At 33.8% G+C, this 22,839-nt stretch overlaps 2 protein-coding genes across 9 annotated transcripts in view; one reads left to right on the forward strand and one right to left on the reverse strand.

The window, feature by feature from the left end:
• Window positions 1-22,839, reverse strand: part of Dmd (dystrophin) — a 2,257,783-nt gene that overhangs the window by 1,957,955 nt on the left and 276,989 nt on the right. The gene's annotated exons all lie outside the window — the stretch shown is intronic.
• On the forward strand, window positions 21,655-22,335 carry LOC148117423 (testis-specific gene A8 protein-like). Its single transcript, XM_087903126.1, has 2 exons — window positions 21,655-21,842; window positions 22,031-22,335. The coding sequence occupies exons 1-2, from the start codon at window positions 21,729-21,731 to the stop codon at window positions 22,247-22,249; spliced, it is 333 nt and encodes a 110-aa protein (XP_087759252.1). The 5' UTR covers window positions 21,655-21,728; the 3' UTR covers window positions 22,250-22,335.

Consider the following 22,839-nt stretch of genomic DNA (forward strand, 5'->3'; position numbering starts at 1 on the left):
GAACCAGTCATCTAGTTCAGTGGTCATGTTTGGCTTTATTAAAGAAGGATACACACACACACACACACACACACACACGCGAACTAAACTGTATGATATGGCATATGCAGTGGTACACACCTCTAATCTCAACACCTCAGAGACAGAGGCAGGAAGATCATGACATCTTTGAAGTCAGAGAAGGACAGGCTTGGTCATAGAGTAGCATTGTGTTGTAATAAAATAATATAAAATATAAAAACCACGAAAGACACCTTTACTCAACTACCACTATGAAGCAAGAATCAAGAAATAATTATATATAAAGCTCTGTGGTTCCTCTCCCTGTATTAACATAGAAATGTAGAGAACAAATTCTGTGGATAATGATATTTTCTCATCACCAGCATTCACACCTTTTTTTTCTTTGTACTGGACTTTTTCTACTCTTAGGAAAGCTTAATAACATAGTCTTTAAGGACAATTCAGAAATGATAGAAATTTATTTGTTGCAGGAACAACTATCAATTAAAAAGAGGAGGGTGTTGTGGGGATGGGGGGATGGGGGGATGGGGGAGAGGGGCTGGGAGGGGAGGATAGGGAATAGGTTGCAGCCAGGATATAAAATAAATAGATTAAAAGAAAAGAAAAAGAAAAACATAACAGAAGTCTCCAAATACAAAGCCCCCAGGTGTTGGTAGGATACTGAACCCAGAATGACACAGAGAAAAACTTTTTATTGTCTCTTTTCCCTTCCTTGACTCATTTTCCTCATTTCTTCATTTATGCTTCTGGCGACTATGTCCCAAAAGACCAATTAAAACACCATTTATTTAATTAAGTTTTCTTTCTTTCTTATTTATTTATTTTTTAAAGAGGATCTAACTATACAATCCTGATGCTGGGATTATAGGCTTTACAGGCTGACAATGATCACACCATCTGCCCTGGTATTTTAACAGGTTTGAAATAATCCAAATTAAACCACATAAGTACTAGACCTTAATTGTGTACTAGAAATGCAGACTGAGACAAATCTCTTTGTCAACACCAAATTTCTGAAAAACCATAGTAATTATCTTCTTTTAGTTTTGTTTTGGTTGAGTTATTCTACGTAAAGCATCAAGTGTAGTGTGAAAGAAGAATTAAGTATGAAGCAAGTATAAATGCAGGTTTCTACTATTAATTATATATATATATATGTATATATATACACATATATATCATATGTTATGAGCAGCTCAGGACATTGCATTACTTTCTCATAGCCTTTATTACTTTTTCACATTGACCCTGCCAACCTATGCATACAGGCGGATAAAACCTCATGATTCAATGAAGTTTCTTTGGTCATGTGACTGGCACTTGGTTCTTTTGAGACAGGGCCTTCATAAGTAGTCCCGTTTAATCCTATACTCTCTATGCAATCCAGTCTGGAACTTGCAGTAATTTGTCTATGTTTCAGCTGCCAGAGGGCTAGGATGTTAGGCAAGTACCACCACAGCCAGCTCTGAGCCAAGACTCCTAAGAATAATGAAGACCTTTCATTCCTTCTGGCTTTTTCTATTTTGGAGAGTGGGATATTAAGCTTCTAGTAAGTTCTTTTACCAAGGAATCATACTATTAACTATTTATATAAAAGAAAGAAATATGGATTTTTAAAGAGCATTTTCTTATAAATCTGATTAGCATAGTTGTAAAATAGAAAATGTTTCTATGTGACTCAAAGTCAATAAACAGAGGACTGTAGATAGAGTATTCCTTTAGCAAAGGGAGGGTTATATTCCATTACTAAATTTAAAATAAACTGATGTGTGTCATGTAATTGCTACATTTGAAACTTCCTAAAAGTACTGTCTTTGAATATATATGTTATAGCCTACTTTGATTTTTCTCTGCACCAAGCATTCATAAGTTAAACATTAAAGCAAGTACAGTTTGATTATACACGACCAAGTATTAACACAGACAAAATTCGATTTAAAACAAATGAATAGCAAACAAGTCCTGAAGAAATGCAGTGGATTATGATAGCAAAATCCAGTACTGAGACCGCTCCTTTAAACCTTGCCTTGAAAACTGAACACACTAAAAGCAGAAATACACTTACAAGTAATCGCTCAGTTTCACTTCACCAAATATGGAAGTCCTGAGCCAGTGCTTATAAGAACTCAAGCCAAAAAGTATAAATAGAGTAAAAGCCAAACATTTTTCCAACATAAACAGGGGAATTTTGCAGCCATGAGGGGAAAAAAAACAGATTTAGCTATTGAGTATTGAGGACAGAGTTCAAAGAATCATTACCAAGAATACAAAGGAATTCCTGGGAGCTAGTCAAAGAATGAAACTGATGTGAGAAGCAATCAGGTTCCAAACACAACAAAGGATCTAATCTGTACATCAGAGAAAGTCCAAAGCCACATAATCAGCTCTTCTTCACCATAATTTGATACTACTAATGACAAATGGTTAATGTCAATTTCTTTTAAGAAATTTCTTTCTTTTCTAATATCAATTGAGAATACTTTCCTCTCTGGTAAATAATATATACTATCTATATCTTGATTGAAAATAGTATAAATAAACGTGAATTTAGGATAGTCTATTAGTTAGGTAATTTTTAAAGTCCCTGTCTTCTACCATGTGTGAGTCCCCGATGTCAATAGTAAAGCATGAAAAACTTCAAAGTGCCTGAACTAATTTCATTGGTTGCACCTAGGTACAATTGAATAAAACCTTGTGGAGAAATACAAGTTACAATTACAGAAGACACAGAAATTATACTGAAAATCTGGATCTCTCTATCACATATTACAATTACGAGAGTTATGTTTTGGAGGAATTTTCCTGAATTAAAATTGTACTGAAGATTATTTCTACAAATTATAAATGTGATTCTAAAACATTATCACTATAAAATAAACTCAAAACAAATGGGCAAAGTGTCTTTCTCTATGGTTTGCATATAAATTTTGACTATATACACACATATATTCCACATATTCATATTTTATTTATGAATAGTTGTAAATATATATGTACATAGAAATTTCAAGCTTCTTTTAAATGTAATGCTTCTATATATGTGAATTTTTTGCATTATCATATGCATAATTTCATGGATTATAGTACACTGCAAACATTATTTTTGGTTATAGAATACACTGATTATAAAGTAAAATCTTTAGAATGTGTACTACTTATAAACTGAAGACACCAGAATTTTCCAATTTCAAAGTTACTTAATCACTTTGTTTTCTAAACAGATTACAAAAGATTGCTTTTCTTGAGTTACAGTTATATAATGGAACGGTATCTGTAAAAGTTTACCTGGGTTTCGATCATCTCACTGCTATGCATTTACACTTGTCTTATTTTTCTTGTAAAGTTAGAGCTTCCAGAATATTGACTGAGTTTTGTTGTGATTATTAAAGTGATGTTTCAACTTTAACACTAGCTCTATTAATCACTTAATTATTTGAAATTTAATATCTTGTACTGAAAACCAAAGAAATTTAGTAACCACAACATCTCCATATCTCTGCATATCTAAAGTTAAGTCTATCTCTTGGGATTTTGAGTCTAACCTTTTATTCTAAGGGGCCAGGACAGCGTCCATGCTGGTTGTATAAGTTCTGGAAAACTATTTTCCGGATACAAAATATAACCTTGAAACATCCTATTTTAATATTCTTGAATATGTATGAGTTTTATCGTTTTCACTTCCTTATATATGAAGTGGATAAAATAATTGTAGGGATTAAATGAATAATTATCTTCATAGCCTAGATATAACCTAAAAAAATATTTAAAAAACACTATCATTATTATCTTGTGATTTGTAGACAGTATAGTGTATGGGGTGAACTTTTCAAACATGGATGCAAAATAATGGAATTGTGATGATTTTAAAATGCCAATGATCCATGTTTCACCCTTTATGAAGAGAATTTTATTTAGTAGCAAACAAACCACTTGGATGTGTGTGTGTGTGTGTGTGTGTGTGTGTGTGTGTGTTGTTTTGCCTCTGCTCTATTTAAGCACTGAGTTCAGAAACACTGTTCTTTGTTTCTAATCCCAATGTGTTTTTCTTCTCATGGATTTACATCCAATAGCTCAAGTTGGAAAGAAACATAGGTATGCAATCTAAAGTGAGGCCAGAAAAAGCAGAGATTCCATAGTCACATGGAAACTACTAGGCTTTCTTCTTTTGTCTCAGGAATTGCTGTTCAACCATCAAAAACTAGGCATTTCTATTCTGAGCCTCCTCTGTGGCAATATGCCTACATGTAGTTTCTTATAACTAATTTTATTACTAATTTTTCTCTTAGAATAGTACACAAATTTTTTTCATTGTGTTAGTGAGTTTTTTGTTTTGTTTTGCTTTTATTTACTTGTTTCTTTGTTTGTTTGGCCTGACAATCCTTCATCTTACATATTGACATAGTGTTATAAAATTGAGTCTCCAAAAGAGTCAGCTAGCTGCTTCAGACTTTGTATGCTGTAGTGTCACTCATATATTTTTCCTTAGTTAAAGGAACCCGTATGGTAAAAGGATCATCCAAATGTGGAATTGATAATTGTAACAGCATACAAAAGCCATTCCATATACAAAAAGAATCACTCAGTTCTGCAGAGACACTTTGAATTCGCAGCAAGGAAGAAAGGGGACCTTAAAAATACTATGTAAAAGCAGCAAATAACCAGTTCTGCGGCGATCAGTAAAAAGAACCAACACTTATTCAAAGAAGAACACTATTGATTGGTAAAGTTAAAATAAAAGAAATAAGAGGTGTGTGCTAACTTAGATGCTAAATTTAGACAACTATTCATTGATTAAGACATAAAATTCCCAGAAAAGAACTTTCTTTAGGGATAAAACATTGTACGGAAATCTTTCTCTATTGAGCAACAACTGTGGAGTTCAAGTTTAAAAAATGAAATAGACTCAGTATAATATAAGATAAAGCAGAAAATGCACTTTTAGCAATAAAGTTTAATAAAATGCTGATGTCAGCAAATTTTCGAGATTTAAATTATTACCTAAATTTAAAACCTAGAGAAAACACTGGTATTGGTATCAAAAGCCACAGCATAGTAACTATCATGTTTCCTTTTCTTTCTCCTCCATTTTGCCTACATTACACAATTAACTGCATCCCGAATTTAGTCACTTCCAATGATAACTGAACTTTTACAGGGATTTTAAAACACAATTAAAGTAAATATACTACCTTATATTGCCTCAAGAAAAATTTGAAACGTTTTTTTTCATGAGTTAGAGAAGAGAATATTAGACTTAATTGCCATTTTAGTTCTAAATCTGTCACATCATACTTTGGTTTTGGTTGTGAGTAAGGGTATAAAATATATTTGATAGTGAAAGTGTAAAATTCAGTGTCAAGATTTACAGACTTAGAATCACTATTCAGACAGTATAGAAGAAGTTCAATGAGATATTTAGAGTTTTGGTCTGGTTCATTTGGGCATGTAACTTTTTTTCTAATTTGTAATGATCTTTTTATAATAAAGCATATAAAAATGTTAAAGTTACATTTTAACTATTATAAGAATCTCGCAATTAACAGAAAGATTGATTGATCAAATGAAATAGTGATGATAAAGTATATAATAAAGAACTATATTATGAAGGATTGTTGTTCAACAAGATTTAGAAGGCTGAGATGTCTCATGATCTGCGAGGTAGAGTACCAGGAAAATAAGTGAAGTAATTCCAAGGACTAAAAGTTGGAAGGAGAGTGTTGTAGACTTCAATGTGTATGTTATAGATGATTATATTAAAAAATATTTTCATAATTATATTAGTTAACCTAGGTAAATACTTACTTCCATAACTTTTGCCATGCAATTTCAATTTCCTTTTCAAAAATTACACATGAAATCTAATTCATTGACTGAGGACATAGATTTGTGGTAGAGGAATTGTCTCAGATTGTCCCAGATTTGATTTCTAGCACCCCATAACCGATTTAAGAAAGGAGGCCATCAGTGAGATGGCTCAGCAAGAAGAGGTGGTTACTTCTTAAACCTGATGACCTTAATTCGATCCCTAGAACTCATAAAAGGACAGAAAGAGAAAACTGATTGCATAAAGCTGCTGTCTGGCCTCCATATGTGCATTGCTAGATGTGTGCCCTGCTTACATCTAACACATGCCCAAAGCTACTCCCACACATACTCCACACAAATATTAGTAAATAAAGTAAAAGTTAAAAATAAAATATTCATTAAAGTAACAGAAATGAAATTGCACTGAACTTTAGAGTAGTTTACATTGACCACATTAAATTAAAATATATGGGTACATTTCTATTTTTATGTATACCTATGCATATATATTTATGTATATATACACATACACACATTTAATAACTTGGGAATACAGACTTGGTATGTAGACTTGGGTCAAACTCTCACTAAATGGGTAATTTATAAATTATAAGAATAGGGGAATGTTAGAAATCACTGTTTTCCCTCTGATCACCAGAAGAAAGTCTGTATTTAAAATAAAATGTCCCATAGGGGGAAAAAAATGCGACAGAGATTTATGGAATGTTACATTTGCCTGTTTCTAGTTAATTCCTAAAGTACAGCTTCAGTTTGCTGTGTTTAAAAATTTATTTTAATCCAAAAAGTAGATTTAGCTTTCAAAATGAGTTCCACACTTGACCAAACTCTAATTAATATAGCACTTAAGTAATACAGTTTGTTAGTTTTTAGTACAGTCAATTTTATTTATTTTGTAAGATTTTTCAATCTTTCTTTCAGATAGGAGTATATTTTACTTCTTGTTGTTGTGAGGTTGTATGACACTCTTTCTGCAACCTCAAGTCCTTCTGCAACCTCAAGGGAATAATGTATCTCTTAACCTGAATCTACATAGAAAAAAAAGATGTCATTTCTAACACTTAGTTGGTATTTACCTGGCATAAACACAAGAGGCTGTTTGGTTTGTTCAGTTATCCTTGTCTGCATAGGGCCATTTAAACTCAAATTGGAATTGTCTCTGGGCTACTATCAATGATAATAAGAACTTTAATTCATGCCAATTATAACAATCCACAGCACAGATAGGGGTGAACAAGGAATTCAAGCAGAACCTTATATTTGGTTTCATTAGACTGAGACTTAATGAGAAAAAAAATCATTAGCACAAAGCAACTTGTAAGCTTTGTTGGTTTTCTTGCTAAAATTCACTGACTGTGTCTGTGATGGGAACTATGGTAAAGAATAAAATGCAAATTTCCTTTAGTAAAACATACATGAAGACATATTCTGAAGGAAAGAATGGGCATTCCTCCATAGAAAAGGCAATTGGTACACAGTGGCTTCCCTTTAATGTGCTCATTTTATAAGAACCATTGGCAGCTCAAAGCTTTTAGATTAATATCAATAATCAAATTAACTTGTCATTTATGTCATTCAGCTTGCATATGGTATATTTATAACAAGATGTCCCTGTGCATATACATGTATTTAAAGACAGTCTCCCTGCAATGTTTCTATACAACAATTTTTAATGCAAAATGCCAAATGCAATTGAATGTCAAAATATGAATCTCTATTAGTGCTCTTTTTAATGTTTCTATTGATAAAGCTACTATTTTTACATTATAATATAACAAGGATGGTATTTGAAATTTTATATTTCTAAGTCCCTGTGATTTGCCAGAGAAGGCAAATATTAATGTATGCATGCAAGAGAAGGCAATAATTAATGTATGAAATTTTAACCTTATTTTTCCAGTTAAATTTAGGTTATATCTCATCATTTTGCATTAGTGTGAATCTCCAACAAGCTCACAGGCATCATTATGAGGAGATAAAAATGATTAAGAAATAGGTTTTTGAGTCCATACATAGAATGTCAAGTTTCTCTGCAAGGAATATGAAAGAAAACACTTACCATAAATATCATCTAAGTATGAAAGACAACAAATGAAAGTTTACTTTTGTTTTGTCTTTGGCACAGTGGCTGTGCCTTAATCTACCACTATTTAGCCAGCATTTGAGATTACACGTTTTCAGCCTACATCTCTGTCAGCAGCCCAGTTGCTCAGGCCACAGCCTGGTGAAAATTCTGTTCCTGCAGGCTCAGGCTCTGCTACTGTCTCTAAAGATAACTTTAGTTAAATCTCTATCGTTTTGTTTATAAATAAGATTGGAGATTTAAAGGCTGGGGTGAAAACCTGCTAGCTCAGAGCTGTTGAGTGGCAACTAGCTGACCTTTTCTCCTCCTGGCATCTCCCCAAAAGCCTACTTTATCAAAACAACAAAATCTCTGCCACTCAAAATCCTTTTCTACCACTTCTGGTACAACTTTCTATATCTTTCAGATGCCCTCTGATCCTCTATGATTAAATTCTGTCAACTAGTTGCTGACTCAGCCTCCTGACACAAAGTTAATTTTATTGAATTAATGCAAATGCTAACTCAGGGTTCATAGTACGATGGAATATCCTCCAACATATTTCTTTCTGTTTAGTGTTGATTTTGCGCTCAGTCAGGGTGGATATTTCACTGCTCACTAACAACTTGTGCCACTTTGACTCGCAACTAATTTTGCATCTACATTCTCAAATCATCTTTCTTTTTATGCCCAAACTTTTCTATGAACCTCTCTTCAGCAAAGCAATGTAATATTTGATCACCTCATGAATAAATAAGTGTTTGCAGGCCTGCTAAGATTACTCAGTAGGTAAAAATTGTTGCAGCCAAGACTCATGAACTGAGTTTAGTCTTTGGTACCCATGTGGTACAAGAAAATGAAATGACTCTTGGAAGTTGTCATGTAACATACACCTGAGCACATATATACACTAAATAGATCAATTAATGGAAAAAATAAACATTTCTTATGTTTTCTCTTAAATAAAACATTGTTAATATATATAAGTAATGCAATGTAGATATCCAAAAAGGGTAAAAATACTGTGTGATTGAAGATGATTGCTTTACGGTTGCTTAAGCAGTAAGTTTCAGCATAGGTATAGAATCTATAAAACGATCAAATGAAATTATCATAATGCCATATTTCAAAATACTAGTATATCAATACTTCAAAATAATATTATAATTCAAAATACTAGTATATCAACAAAAGGCTAGCTTCTAAAAGAAAAAAAAACAATTTTGTATTATTGTCAAACCACAACTACTAGGATTACATTAAAATCCCACACAGTATCTGTTACTATAGATAATGGCCTCTGAAAATTTATAAATTGTGCCAGACCATGGTGGCACATACCTTTAATCCCAGTACTCAGGAGGTAGAGGCAGGTGAATATCACAGTCCAAAGCCACCCATGTCTAATTCCAGAACAACCAGGGATACATAAAGAAACCTTGTCTCAAAAAACAACAACAAAAAGAATAAAACAAAGAAGAAATTTCAATCAATATTCACATCCAACTACTCTGTCTTTGATGGCTGGTACAAGAGTATAATTATGATAAGAATCGCCCATGTAATATGAGCTCTGCATTTGTGGTTATTTCCATGGAAGGCATTATTCTTCTTTCCTCCATCACATAGACTAGAAATTATTAGTTAATATAAATACTGTTGGTTAATAGCCACACAACTGGTAAATGTAAGATTCCCTGACGGTACTGTCTTCACTTTTTTGATGAATGCCTCTAAGCCTCTCATACTATAAACTTGAAATGACACAATCAGAAAGAGAACTATATAGTTGGAAACTAAATCTCTGATACATGGCCACAAAATGAAGTGAAAGGTGGGCTTCCATGTATTTTGGAAGTATTCCTGAGAAAAAGAGAAATTATTAGATATAGTTCTCTGAAAAGCCTACTATGGTTTGGCCTATCTCTTTTGTCATATTTTCAATATAAATTACTTGTTCAGACTTTGCATTTGACTGTATCATTTAAATTTCATTGATATTCCCCAAATGTAACACAAAAGAGAGGTAGATAATTTCAGTCATTCCAATTCGTCGCCTTTTTGTACAGCAGCATGAATAGATTTCAATATTCAACATCATGCATAAAGCCACTGTTGTTCTCTTTGTTTTTTTATCATTTCTTAGTTGATAGATGGGAAAGAAAACTGAATCTCACTCAACACAAATGTGAATGCCTTTGAAAACTAAAGAATCAAACAATACTAATAGTCACAGCTCTAAGAACTACTGATTTACCGTTAAAAAAGCTTAAAAGAAAGATATTAGCTCTCATGAAAGCAAATTAAGGTTAGATGTTTACTAGGTTAAATCTATTCATTGGTGCTATTTGAGTTTTTGAGAGTTTTGTGTATAATTTTTTTCTTTTAACATTTTTATCTTAAGGTACAGGAATTATTCATATTATGTTATTTAAAGCTTATGTTAATTAACCAAGTTCCTGATTTGTTCTTAGACCAATTCAGATTGGATGGAGCTTGGTACTTGTGCAAACTCACTTAGTACCCAGAAATTCTAAATAATACCTCTACATGTATAAATAAAAAATTGGCCTTTTGGGGACATCTATAATTGACCAGATGCTAGCAAAATAGTAGTTAACAAATATTGTTTAATTGTTTCGGTAACTAGAAATCAAAAAATTACTGTGGATTTTTTCTCAGTTTTATCCTGTAGTTCTTCTGTAGTGGTCAAATGTTTCATTATAAACATTAAGGTATTTGCAGAACATTAAAAGAACAAATGAACGGGGAAAGTATGACAAGACAAAAGACTGTCAGATTTAGAGAGTAAAAATGTGGGGGCTTCTTGCTACCTAATTTCTATTTCAATAAAATACTAATTCCTTTCACAATGATGAATCAAGTGCTTGATATCATCAATACTCTTCACATCCCTCTACAAAAAATAATAAGGTGATTGTCAGGATTATTTTCAAGGAATGATCTATTCACTAATTTTTTTTTCTGCTTTTAAACTGAGGAAAATGCACCCACAGAGGCATTTGAACTTGCCTGTATGTGTGAGCACACTCTAGAACAATCAACCTTTTAAATGTTTATCTCTGAATAGAAGATAGGATCTTGTGTTTTGTTTGAGTAAAAAAGTAGAAAGAATAAGTTTAACACCTGCACTTCTTTGCGGTAAATACACCCCCTCCTTCTCACCACCGCAATCAACCCACAGCTAATCTAAATATGGTAACCATCAGTGGAAGGTGCTTGCAATAGCTCAGAGAGGCGGGAGGAGGAAGAACAGTAGGAATGGAACACCTTAGCAGGTGTTCCCACAAGGGAGCCTGTTTTCCACCAGCCCACTTCATTTTATATTTATGTTTTTAAAAATAGATACAGGTATGGTGACTTTCATTTAAGCAAACCCCATCATCTCCACTTAAGTTAATTCACATTCAATAGTTTGGGAATAATGCATGTGTTGTCTACTGAAATCTCTCTTACATATTGTCTTCTCTCGCCTAAGAATGGACTGCCGAAGATGAAAATGAATTAAGAACAATTTCAAGACTACGCATGTGTTCATTCAGCAGAGTACAACAACAACAAAAAAAAAGATAAGCGAGAGAATGCTAAGCATGGAATCTAGGCCAGCTGTAGACAATCCTAAACTGAAAAGCTCTTTTTATTTTTCTCTGTTCAATATTTCTTGACCTACTTCTTTTGAGTAAACTTCTGCCTGGAAAACAGAAGGAACTCATTCCTCACTTGAAGTTGAAATTTACCTTGAGATAAAACTCATTTTTGTATAAAACTGTGTCTTATTAGCTATGTATAACACAGACACAAGAGGACTTGGGGTAAAATATTTCATAAATTATACTATTCATGAATATAAACAGGAGACTCCAAGTGGTAATTAGTAAAATGCAATAATTTAGTAAGCAAGGAAATAACTGATGATATGCTAAATAATGAAAAATACCTGTTAAAGTCTATGGAAAAGAAAAACTATTTGGTAATGATGTACTGTATTCTTGATACTTTATTCCATATTTACCCCTCACAAATGCATAGAGAATAAAAATTAGATATTTCATCTCTGGACTACACATCAGAATTTTGAATAACGTTGAGTAATCAGAACATTAAAGAAGTATCTCTAGGTCTTAAAGGTGTTATCAGGAACACACTCATAGACGCATACTATTTTATTGATTAATTTGTTCTCAGACGGTTTCATAGTTGTATATATTACATTCTGGTTACTCTTTCTCTCCACCAGCTCTCATTGCTTTTCCCTTCTAGTCAAGCCCCATTCCAATTCCTAGCAATCATTTTTCTCAGATTTAAGACATTTGATTTTATGTTGTGACACATTCAATTTAACTAGGACCATTTGCACACACAGTATGTTTTGAGATTAGACTCATGGCCTTAAGTTCCAACTTTATCAAGTAAGGGATTTCCTACTTCCTTGCTTCCTCACAGATTTAGATTTATTTAGAAATGCAGATCTTTTGAATTACAAAATTAATTCTTTGTGTCACTAACACAAATAACATTTTGTTGGAATGAATGTAACCTAAACACCAGGTATAGTATAACATTGATTAAGGTTGCCAGCTCTATCAAGACATGATAAAGAGGGGTGATTTGAGAAAGCTGTGAATATGTGAGATATGGGTGCTATGTTGAGGATGTATTCCCACACATAAGCATTATAACTTGTCTAACAAGAGGAATATAATGTTCCCTTAAAGCATGAATGTCCTAGAGTAGAGAATGATGTCAGCGTTATTAAGCAATACTGCTGGACAAATTTCAGACCTCCTGAGAGTTTCACAAAGGCTGTAACACTGCAATAGTCTCCATATCATGGGCCACTAGGACGTGTGGCACATGGATAGGTAATGAAATGTAGGAAAAACAAGGTTGCAGTCTTGTAAGTGTATGGGGACCAGGGCATAAAAATTCTGGAATCAAAAATTCTGGAATCACAAAACCAAACTGGATGTATCTCTGTCAAATGATTATAAACAAGTCCTAAAACTGTGATAGCAAATAAAACTCTAAGATTACTGCTCTTGGGGAAAGGGAAGTTCTAAAAATTTCTAAAAGTTAAGGGTAAACATGAAAAGTTATTGAACTTTACTAAAACCCTCTGAGAAAAGAATATTAAGTAACAAGATAGAAAAGGTACAGGAGAAATTTAATTTGATCATATAGGAATGAAATAACCTTTTTTCTGTTTTAAATTGGTCTGATGGTAGAATTTTACCTATCACATGCATATAACTTAGTGCAAAGAAATGGGTCTTCAAACCTGATTATAAGAATGCAATTTAGTCCTCTAAATAATTCATGTCTTTATCTACTATCTGGAGAAAATACTTTAGTTTAAAAGTTTTGACTCTTATACATATGAATACTACCATTAACTATTGATATGAATGATCTTCCTAATTTATGATACTATCCCTTAGAGCAGTTGAACTCTAAGTTGTTGACTGGAGAATCATATTTCTTACATGATTTTAAATCACATTTCTATTTTTTAATCTTGACCATATTCTTCCTGATGCCTAGTTAATATTACACAACAAATTGAACACATTTATGACTGAAGAGAAGTATGTTTTTTTCTTAAGTCATGGTAGAAGACAGAAAAATGAGACATGTTCTTACATTTCACATAGCATTAAGTAAGATTGTATAAAGATAAGAAGATGTGGTTAATGATGGTGAGTATCTATAAGTTACTAACTTCTAGACACACTCTTTTCTTTATCAAATATTTAATTTTAATTTTAATGCTAATTTAAAACATAGGGATAGAATATAAGTGGTTTAACAAGGCAATAGTAATGATGTCTGACCTGAGTGCTTGCTATATGTCCTTTACTGATTATATGTAAGACATTTATACATATCCTTCTCACAACAATTTTAATGCGTCGGTATTTCTTTTGAGTCTATTGTCCAGATAGGAACTGAAGGTATGAGAATTTAATCATACAAGGTCACATAGCTACTTGTTACTAGATGTGTAAATATGGAAATGTTGCTTCTATAACCCCATTAAAAGTCAGCTATAGTGACCTTTGTGTATGAGACAATAATCCAGGGGCAGAAGAGTAGACAGTGGTCACATAATCATAACCAAAGTCTGTGTCCTCTCTGCGGACTTGAAAACAACCTTCTTTCAGTTTTCAAATGTTTCCAACTATAATTTCACTTTTCTGCCTGTTTATGCCACTTTAAAAATTGGCACCTCACTTTTCTTTGACCCAAATACTTAAAACAGGTCACATATTTAAATATGGCAAGCCCTCAAGCCCTGCAAATGATGAGCAACACAATTTGATTGTACTATTGACATTTTTTTAAAAAAAAGATTTATCCACACCTACTTTTAGGGTTTTAGGCTTTACTGTACAGATTTTTAGAATCTATATTTTATTGTGATACTGAGCTTTGAAAACATTTTCTGATAAATAGTTGATGTATATTTTTATATTTGTTTATAGTTTTAAACAAATGTTTGTAATATTATGATTAAAAGTCTTTCAGAAAATATGATCATGTTAAAATTGAATCATTTAAAGTGATATTTAGTGCAAAACTACTTCTATGCAAAGAATACTCGGAAGCATATATTTTCCATCCACTCAATGCAATCTAGAGATAATGACAGAAAAGAAAAGAGCAAATGAAAGGAAACCTACAATTCTCTATGAAATTCATTTCCAACTAGAATTTCGGACATGTTATAAAGCCAAGCCATGTGTGGACTGCTTCTGAGTAAGGATTCCTATTGTATCTTTTATTTTCATAGATTAGAACCTCATTTCCCCCACAGAGGATTTGAAATAAACACTCTGGACCTCGTGGGGTCTATAGAAATTTAAGAATTATAAATATTCATATGAATTCATTAAGTCAAGATAGCTATTTGTTATTTTTCTTACAGACTATACAATACATTTCAGTTTTATAGTCATGTATACACATAAAACATTTTGTTCATTCATAATTTATGTTCACTTGTAGATTGTTCAGACAAGCACAAGGTTCATTTGATGTCATCCATTATATCCTTTCATATTTACATCAGTTGGATGGCTGTGCTGGCAAGACCAAAGGAAGCTGCGTTGTTTGAGTCATGACATAGAAACAACTCGGACACAATCACGTTTCACAAATTTATAGCATTACAGCACAGCAGAGACCAACATTGCAAGTTGTTCATCGACAAGAAAATTTCAAAATGAATAGTAGATGGAAATCAACTACAGACAGAACATTCAACAGTCAATTTGGAAAGAAAATGATTTGCAGGAGAACAAAAGCAGACATAAAGAAGAGGAGTGATGTGTCTGTCCAGAGTGATACCATTGTAGCTCCAAACTATGTTACAACTTCTGCTTCATCTCTGTGCTATCTGAGGCATGTGCCAGCCACCCAATATTCCAGGATATGCCTATGAATTCAGTAAGCAAACTCCAGGTCCTAAGAAATGTCAGTTAAAGAAACTTCCTCTCCACTGATACATCAAGGAAATGAAGAATTGTCTTTAATTTAGCTTGTTGAATCAAGTCTGCAGGACAAAATTTTGAAGTGTAGATATTGTCTGTTTCATCTCAGTCTGCTAGCATGCTTAATTCCATAGAGGACAAAGAAGGACCTCAATTTCTTCCTTTGCCTCACTCTGACTTATTCCCTTGAGGCAGGGTACTAGACATTCTTTCTCTGGTGATTGTTCAATGAGGCCCCAGGATCTGTCTCTTTTGCCACCAGTGAGATTTCATGCATATTCTACATTTTCCATGGGTGCTAGAGATCTTTAGCATAGATCTTCAAACTTGTGCACTAAGCTCTGTTACCTACTAAGATAACTTTCTAGCCACTCAATCTAAACTCTTAAGGTATTTCTACCACAGTTCGCAAGTATTAATTTTTGTGATGACATGGCTAATATCAGTACAGAGCTTTTAATAAAAACAGAGCCAATACATTATCATAGTAACCATCCCAAAAAATTATTGTGCTCCCACCCTCACAGCACTCAATAGTCCCCACATACTTATCTAAAAATCTCCAGGCAGTTTTATTCCCTTAATTATTGAGTCTTCTATTCCTTCAATAAAATGGCTTCCATTGCCTCACTCTGCAATATTCATGGCAGAAATGTTTAAATAGGTTTCAAAAGATGAAGAGCAGAATGATAACATCGCGTTTGGGTATCCAAGAATACAGAGAACAGATAATAAAGGAGAAATATTAAAACTGAGAGTTGGTAGGGCAGATTAGAAATGCTTTTCATTCCCTATATAGACTGTGTCTGTTTGCTCTAAATTCTAAACTTAACCAAAATTAGGCCACTTTCCTCCGGAGAACAGAAAGAAACTGATCACCATAGAACAGAACCTCAGTGAAATTTTACAAGACTATTGTATTTGCTGTTTTCTGATAAAATATTTCAAAAACTAAAATTATTATGCATAATGAGCATGTTAATTCAAAGGTATGTTCTGTAAGAATTTAAGATTTTGTGTGATGCCTATTTAAATATTGGAATGAGCAAATTCCTCCTTTGTTATTTTTACTTTTGTTTTTACCAAATACGATCATTTAATTTATTGACCTAGTTTTTAAAATGATCCAAGGAAGTGTTAATAGACAGAAATTACTAGTTCAGTGCTACATGAGCTTAATGTGAAGAAGTTTTAATCTCTACAAAACACACACACACACACACACACACACACACGGGGAATGAGAGTCTTTTCTTAAAATTTCATAGTAGAAGCTAAAATGGAAATATTTAAATATGTATGTAGTAGCTGTTTGTTTATTTAAGCAAAGGTTTAAATTCATATATGTATATTAAAATAATTTTGATATAATTGCTTATCTTATAGTTGTTCTATTTGTGGAACTCGGTAGTAAATTTAAGCCAACATTAACAAAATATTTGGTTTTAATGAATATCTGTTAGTAATAATCTGTACATCAATTATAATTGACTGTCTATACTACCTTACTTTTTCAGAATTTTTATAGAACATTTGTACCTACTAATTCATGAATTTGAAACAGGCTTAAATGTCTCAGGATGTGAGAATGATGTAATCAAGGAATAGGAACAGGAGTAGGAACAGGAATAGGACTAATTAAAAGCAAGAGTAGGAAAAGGAATGACGTTGGGGAATTAATACACAAAATATCTGTCAAAAAGAAAAAAAAGAAGACTAGAATGCTTTTGTGGAACATTTTACAGTTAGAATTGGTGTGTCTCTGAATCTTGGTTACTCTTGAGTTTCTTTTCCTCCTATTGGGTTTATTTTTTTCCAGCCTTGATAGGAGGGCTTTAGCCATATTATTGTATCTTGTTCTGTCCTATTTAGCTGCCATCTCTTGGACGCCTGTTCTTTTCTGGAGAAGAAATGGAGGAAAAGTAGGCCTATAGGACAAGGAAAATGTGGGGTGAACTGGAAGGAGTTGAAGTAGGGGAAACTTGTATGAAAAAAGAATCTATTTTCAACAATAAGACATACCAAATATATATCATTATTAAATATTCTGAATGTACGCCTTTGATTTTTCTTCATCACTACTTCATTCTAAGCCATCCAGGTCATTGACTATAAACCAGTCTATATCTTCTTTGAGAAGAGACTGAGGGTACCAGCAGAATCATAACAATTTCAGTTTTTAACTTTCAAGGGGACATATTAGAGGAGTTAGAAGCAAATCAGTCTTTCATAGGAAATTTCAGCCCACCGCCTGTGTCAGGGCTTGATTAGATTGAAAAATCAGTAATGTAGTGAGAGAGTGGAGGGATGGAGGGTGAGAGGGAAGAGAGAGAGACAGAGAGAAAGAGAGATCTGAATGTTAGTATTCATACCAAGAAATAATCAGTATGTTGTTTTGTCTTAGATTTGTGTGACATTAATATTATTTAGAAATTTAAAATGAGTAAGTAAGAATAATAACTTTCTTTAGCAGTTTCTTTCCTTTTTGCTTATGACTAAAGTCAAGGTAGAATTAGTCTATCCATTCTTCTAGGCCATTCTCAAACATGTATCTACAAACTCAAAAAAAAAAACCAACCAAAAGTCAAAGTCAAATAATTTAATACTTGTCTTCACATTTCTAAAACTTTCAGAACTCCACTTACACCATTGATATTAGTAATGCAATCTTTAATATTTGATTGATCATATATTCTTTTGAATATTATTTTTTTTAAAAAAGTAGATAATATGCTCCCTTAAGGAACTGTCTTGGGCTGCTTCACTATCTCAAATGCTATAGAAAGCAAATTAAACATTAGATTCACTTAATGATTATAATTATGTTGATATTTTCTTTATCCATTAATACTCTTCTATCTATGTAACTACACTAAGAAAATATACTTTTTCCTTTTAGAATCTGAATTATTTTATTTGTATAGATATTTTATCAACATGTATATTTGCGCACCATGTGCATGCCTGCTGCCTGTAGAGCTCAGGAGAAAATGTTAGAGCCTCAGGAACTGGAGTTACAGAGGATTTTTAGCTGTCAAGAGGTTGCCAGAAATAGAATATGTGTCCCTATGTTGAATATCTGTTGAGCTGTCTCGCCAATCCTGCAAACTGGAATATTTTCTGCAGTTAAACAGGTCATATTTCTAATGTAATCTTGAAGGTACAGAATGTGATCTTTAACACACATGCACATACACACACACACACGTGAGAAATAAGCTGTAACTCTAGATATGAATGACTTTAGAAGTACTTTAAACATATTTATTATAGCTTTAAATTTTGCCCTCCAAATTTACAAATAAAATAAAGTCACATGCTGTTTATCACAGAATAAACTATCTTAAAATAAAAATAATCTTTAAATGTTACATTAGACACTGCAAAACCCATTTATTCTTCTTCAAGTTTTTAAGAACCTTTGGCATACAAATAACCTTAGTTAATATCACTGTGGCACTATTTTCCAACTATCTTGGTAGGTGAAATTTTTTCTCTAGAACAATGGATTATTCTAGGCTTAGTTTTTCTTAATAAAATCACAAACATACTAAAATAAAATCACCGTTCACTTTCAAAATTATCTTGAGAATACAGAAAAATTTATTTAATTAACGATAAAAACCAGTTAAGTAAATATTTTTCTATTAAAACTAAAGAAATTGAAAATATAGAATCATAAAAGAAATGATGCTGAGACCATATTGCTAAATTAGATACAAAATTGTTTAATATCAACTTAGCAATGAAACATTATCTTTCATGTTGCCTTTCTTTTATATTATGCACATTATTTGCCCATATATGGATAAGTAGACAAATTCACATAAAATTTGCAGAACATGAAACCTAATTAAGAGCAAGTACATTTAAGCAATTATACACGCAATGCTTTTAGTACGACACTAAAGGAACATCTACATGTCCAAATTCACTGAGCTATTTACCAAGTGATTACTGAGATATACTGAACAGGATAACTACTCAATCAAGATGCTTACTGACAAATGATTGATAAGGATACAGAAATATGAATTGACATTGTTATTTACTGTGTGTTGGAATACATTAGCAGGGATGTCAGTATATGAAAGAAATTCTTCCAAGAATTTCAATAATAGTCATTTCCTAAAAGAAAGACATCATCTAAATAGTAAGCATGAGTCATTGGAAGAATATGGGAGGAAATAGTGAAAGAATGGAGTATAAGGGATAAGGAACCATTTCAGGGAGACTAAAATAAGGACATAGAATTGATGTGTGAAATGGGACTGCTATAGATATTATGCCATGAATAGATCGAACTCCAAAACTTTGGAGACAAGTGAATTCATGAATGGAGTGACCATTTTCTTTAATGAAGATTTTATTTTTTGAACAATAAACATTTAAATATTTTTGAAGGTGACATAACAGGAACTGCCTTGCATTTGCATAAACTCTTTTTGATAAGAATTTAGAGGCTGGAGTTTAGGTGTTTGAAAAAGGAACATAGAAAGGAAAAAGATTGGCATTCAGGAGGCTATTGAAATAATTAACAGAAAAGGTGCCACAAAATAAGTTACTAGCCATATGAACAAAAAGAACCAGCAAGTTTATTTCTCATTTTGTCTAAGACATGGGGAAATTTACTGGCATATTTTAAATTTTTATTTATTATTTTTAGTGTGGGTGCATATTAGAAGACATCTTTGTAGAATCAATTTCCTTTTTGAACTTTGATGAAGTTACTGGGTATTAAACTCAGGTCATCAGGTTTGGCCCATAAGTACCTACACACTTATACTGAAACACATTTCCAACATCCAAATATAGAATATTTTAATTTTCAATAATTTATTTGATGATGGTTCATTTTCAATAATTCTTTAGATTGATCACATGTCTGCATATAGGCACATATATAATAGTTGTACATAGTCAATTAACCAGACTAAGATTGAACATTTCTTATGGCTTCCAGGTTTTATCTACCAGTATGTTGAAAAACAAGTGTCTGATAGTGTGTGATATTCTCAATAGGCTAGACACCGAAAGATATGAGAACAATGGTTATGAACTGGGCATATGTCAGTGGTAGGAAAGGTCTTTAGTCAAATGAGAGTATTAAAGGAGGCTGTATGTTAATCACAGTTAAAGAGGTATTGAGGCTAGGTTGGGTCACCTGACTTGGGATCCTGTGGAAGCCTAGAGGCCATGATTTAATTGCTACACCAAAAGACAATGCCAGGACACTGGTTTTGGTATACTCATTAGGTCCAGAAGAATCTGGAGATGCAAATATAAAGGGGTGTGTGTGTGTGTGTCTGTGTGTGTGTGTGTGTGTGTGTACAGTCAACAGGCTAAGCCATGGAGGAGGATCTGTGAATTATATGTGTGGAGTGTGGTGGTGCAGATATCCCAAAGGGTCCTGTGAGTGGATGAGGATAGGGCCAGTCCTGGAGTGAGCATAGATATTGGTTATAACACTAACTTCTGGGACTAAGTAGGATGTCAGATTTGGACTCTAAGGAAGCCTAGAGGTGGCTACTGCAAGATACAGGCTAAAAGACTAAGCTGTGAGACACAGGCTAGATACTGTGAAATGTAGAAAAACGAGTGTAGGGTGGTGGTATACAATCACCAGGCTTTAACCTGGAGGAGGACGTGGGAAGTCTGTGTATGAAACAAAAAGGGGTAGACAGATCCAACTGTCCTGTGTGTGGATGAGTGTAGAAGACTGGGTCCTGGAGGGAGCCTAGATGTTTTCTATAGCACACAATGGTAAGATGATTGATAGATATACTGATATGCAAATACAGGAATATTACTTGGGAAAGATTTTAGGGAAGATATTCAAGATACTAGTCAAAGATTGAGGCAGACATGGTGGAATAAACCAAAGACAGGAGTAGTATTGGGGAAGACGTTTGAGAAGCAAATGATCTGTCATTTGTTCTGCCACAACTAAAGTGAATATGTAAAGAAGGATGGCATGGAAAATTGGCCTTAGAGTTATTAAGCAGCAGTCTCCATCTAAAACCAAACTGTCTTGGCATTCTCAATACTTCCCCCCTATCATCAAAGTGTCAGGAGTGGTACACTCTGTTGTTTGTTGCTTCACCAGGCACTCTTGCGGGTCAGAACCATGCTTTGTGATGTCAGAGCACAAGCTCACCTACTATTGGTTGAGGACCTTGATGATGAATCAGTTCTGAGGGTGTGGCCTTCCCTGCTCTGCCAGTTGTTCACAGCCCCTCGAGGGAGAAGCAACGCACTGCTTGGTGGTGGAGAAATTTGGGAAGGAACCTAAGGAATCGCTGTCCGACATGGACCTCCCATCCTCCACTAGTGATGTGCCGATGGTAGCGAACGGGTCAATCCTTATGGTGAAGACAAAGGCGGCTTACAAGCAGTATCCACCAAGCATCCTGTATGGAATGGTGAGATGACAAGCCCTACCGGAACTCCCTCCTCCACTAATTTACTCTTACCTAAAGTTACTATCTTTCTCTGTCCTGGCATAAATCCTTTATCAATTCTCAATTTTTCTGACCAAGTATCCTTCACATGCTTATCCTGACTTCTCCCTATATTAACTAATTCTTGTGTTCTTCTCTTGCCATTCCAGGGATTGAGGACAAGAAAACACAGGAAACGTGTCCAAAAGAAGATCATCACAGAGAAGGATGATGAAGAGGCGGCTGCCCCCGAAACAAAGAAAGTCAAAGAGTCACCGGTGACTGAAATGCCTCAACCTCTGGAGGAGCAACTTGAAAAGCAAGCTGAGGAGCAGGCGACAGGAGAAGCAAGTGAAGCTGCAGCTGCTGATGATGGGGAAAGTCAATAAGTTAACTATCTTGAAGATGGGGAATTTCCTAACCTATGACAAATAAAAGGAAAATTGCATTGTTAATAAACATAAATTCAACATAATTGAAATGTTATGTGTCCTTGTGAGTGACTGATGGTGAAACTAGGAAAGGAGAGAAAGAATAATGGCTATGGAGGAAGAGAGGGAATATGGGTGGGTTAATGGCGATGGAGACATTTGTTTCTCAGTAGGTTTGGGGCAGCAATGGTGGGTGCATGGAAGGAGAGGGAGTTCGGGTGGGTAGAAGACGAGGGGGGAATTTGGTTGTCACAAGGCTTGAGACAAAAATGGTGGGTGCATAAAAAGAGAGGGAGTTCGGGTGGGTAGAAGACAAGGGAGGGATTTGGGTGTTACAAGGTTTGGGGCAGTAATGTTTGATGCATGGAGGGAAAGGGAATTTTGGTGGGTATATGACAAGGGAGAAATGGGTCTCACAATATTTGGGGCAGTAATTATGGGTGCATGGAAATAGAGAGTGTTTGGGTGGGTAGAAGACAAGGGAGGGATTTGGGTCTCACAAGGTTGGGGTAGTAATGGCAGATCCATGGGAAGAGAGGGAGATTGGG

Source organism: Myodes glareolus, chromosome X (genome assembly GCF_982192425.1).
Source record: "Myodes glareolus chromosome X, mMyoGla1.1, whole genome shotgun sequence".
Classification (NCBI taxonomy): domain Eukaryota; kingdom Metazoa; phylum Chordata; class Mammalia; order Rodentia; family Cricetidae; genus Myodes; species Myodes glareolus.

Bases quoted from the DNA above. Each gene is read 5' to 3' on its own strand.
- LOC148117423 (XM_087903126.1), top strand. From the start codon at position 21,729: ATGGACCTCCCATCCTCCACTAGTGATGTGCCGATGGTAGCGAACGGG. The intron at 21,843-22,030 runs GTGAGATGACAA...TTGCCATTCCAG, and splicing joins CAAGCATCCTGTATGGAATG to GGATTGAGGACAAGAAAACA.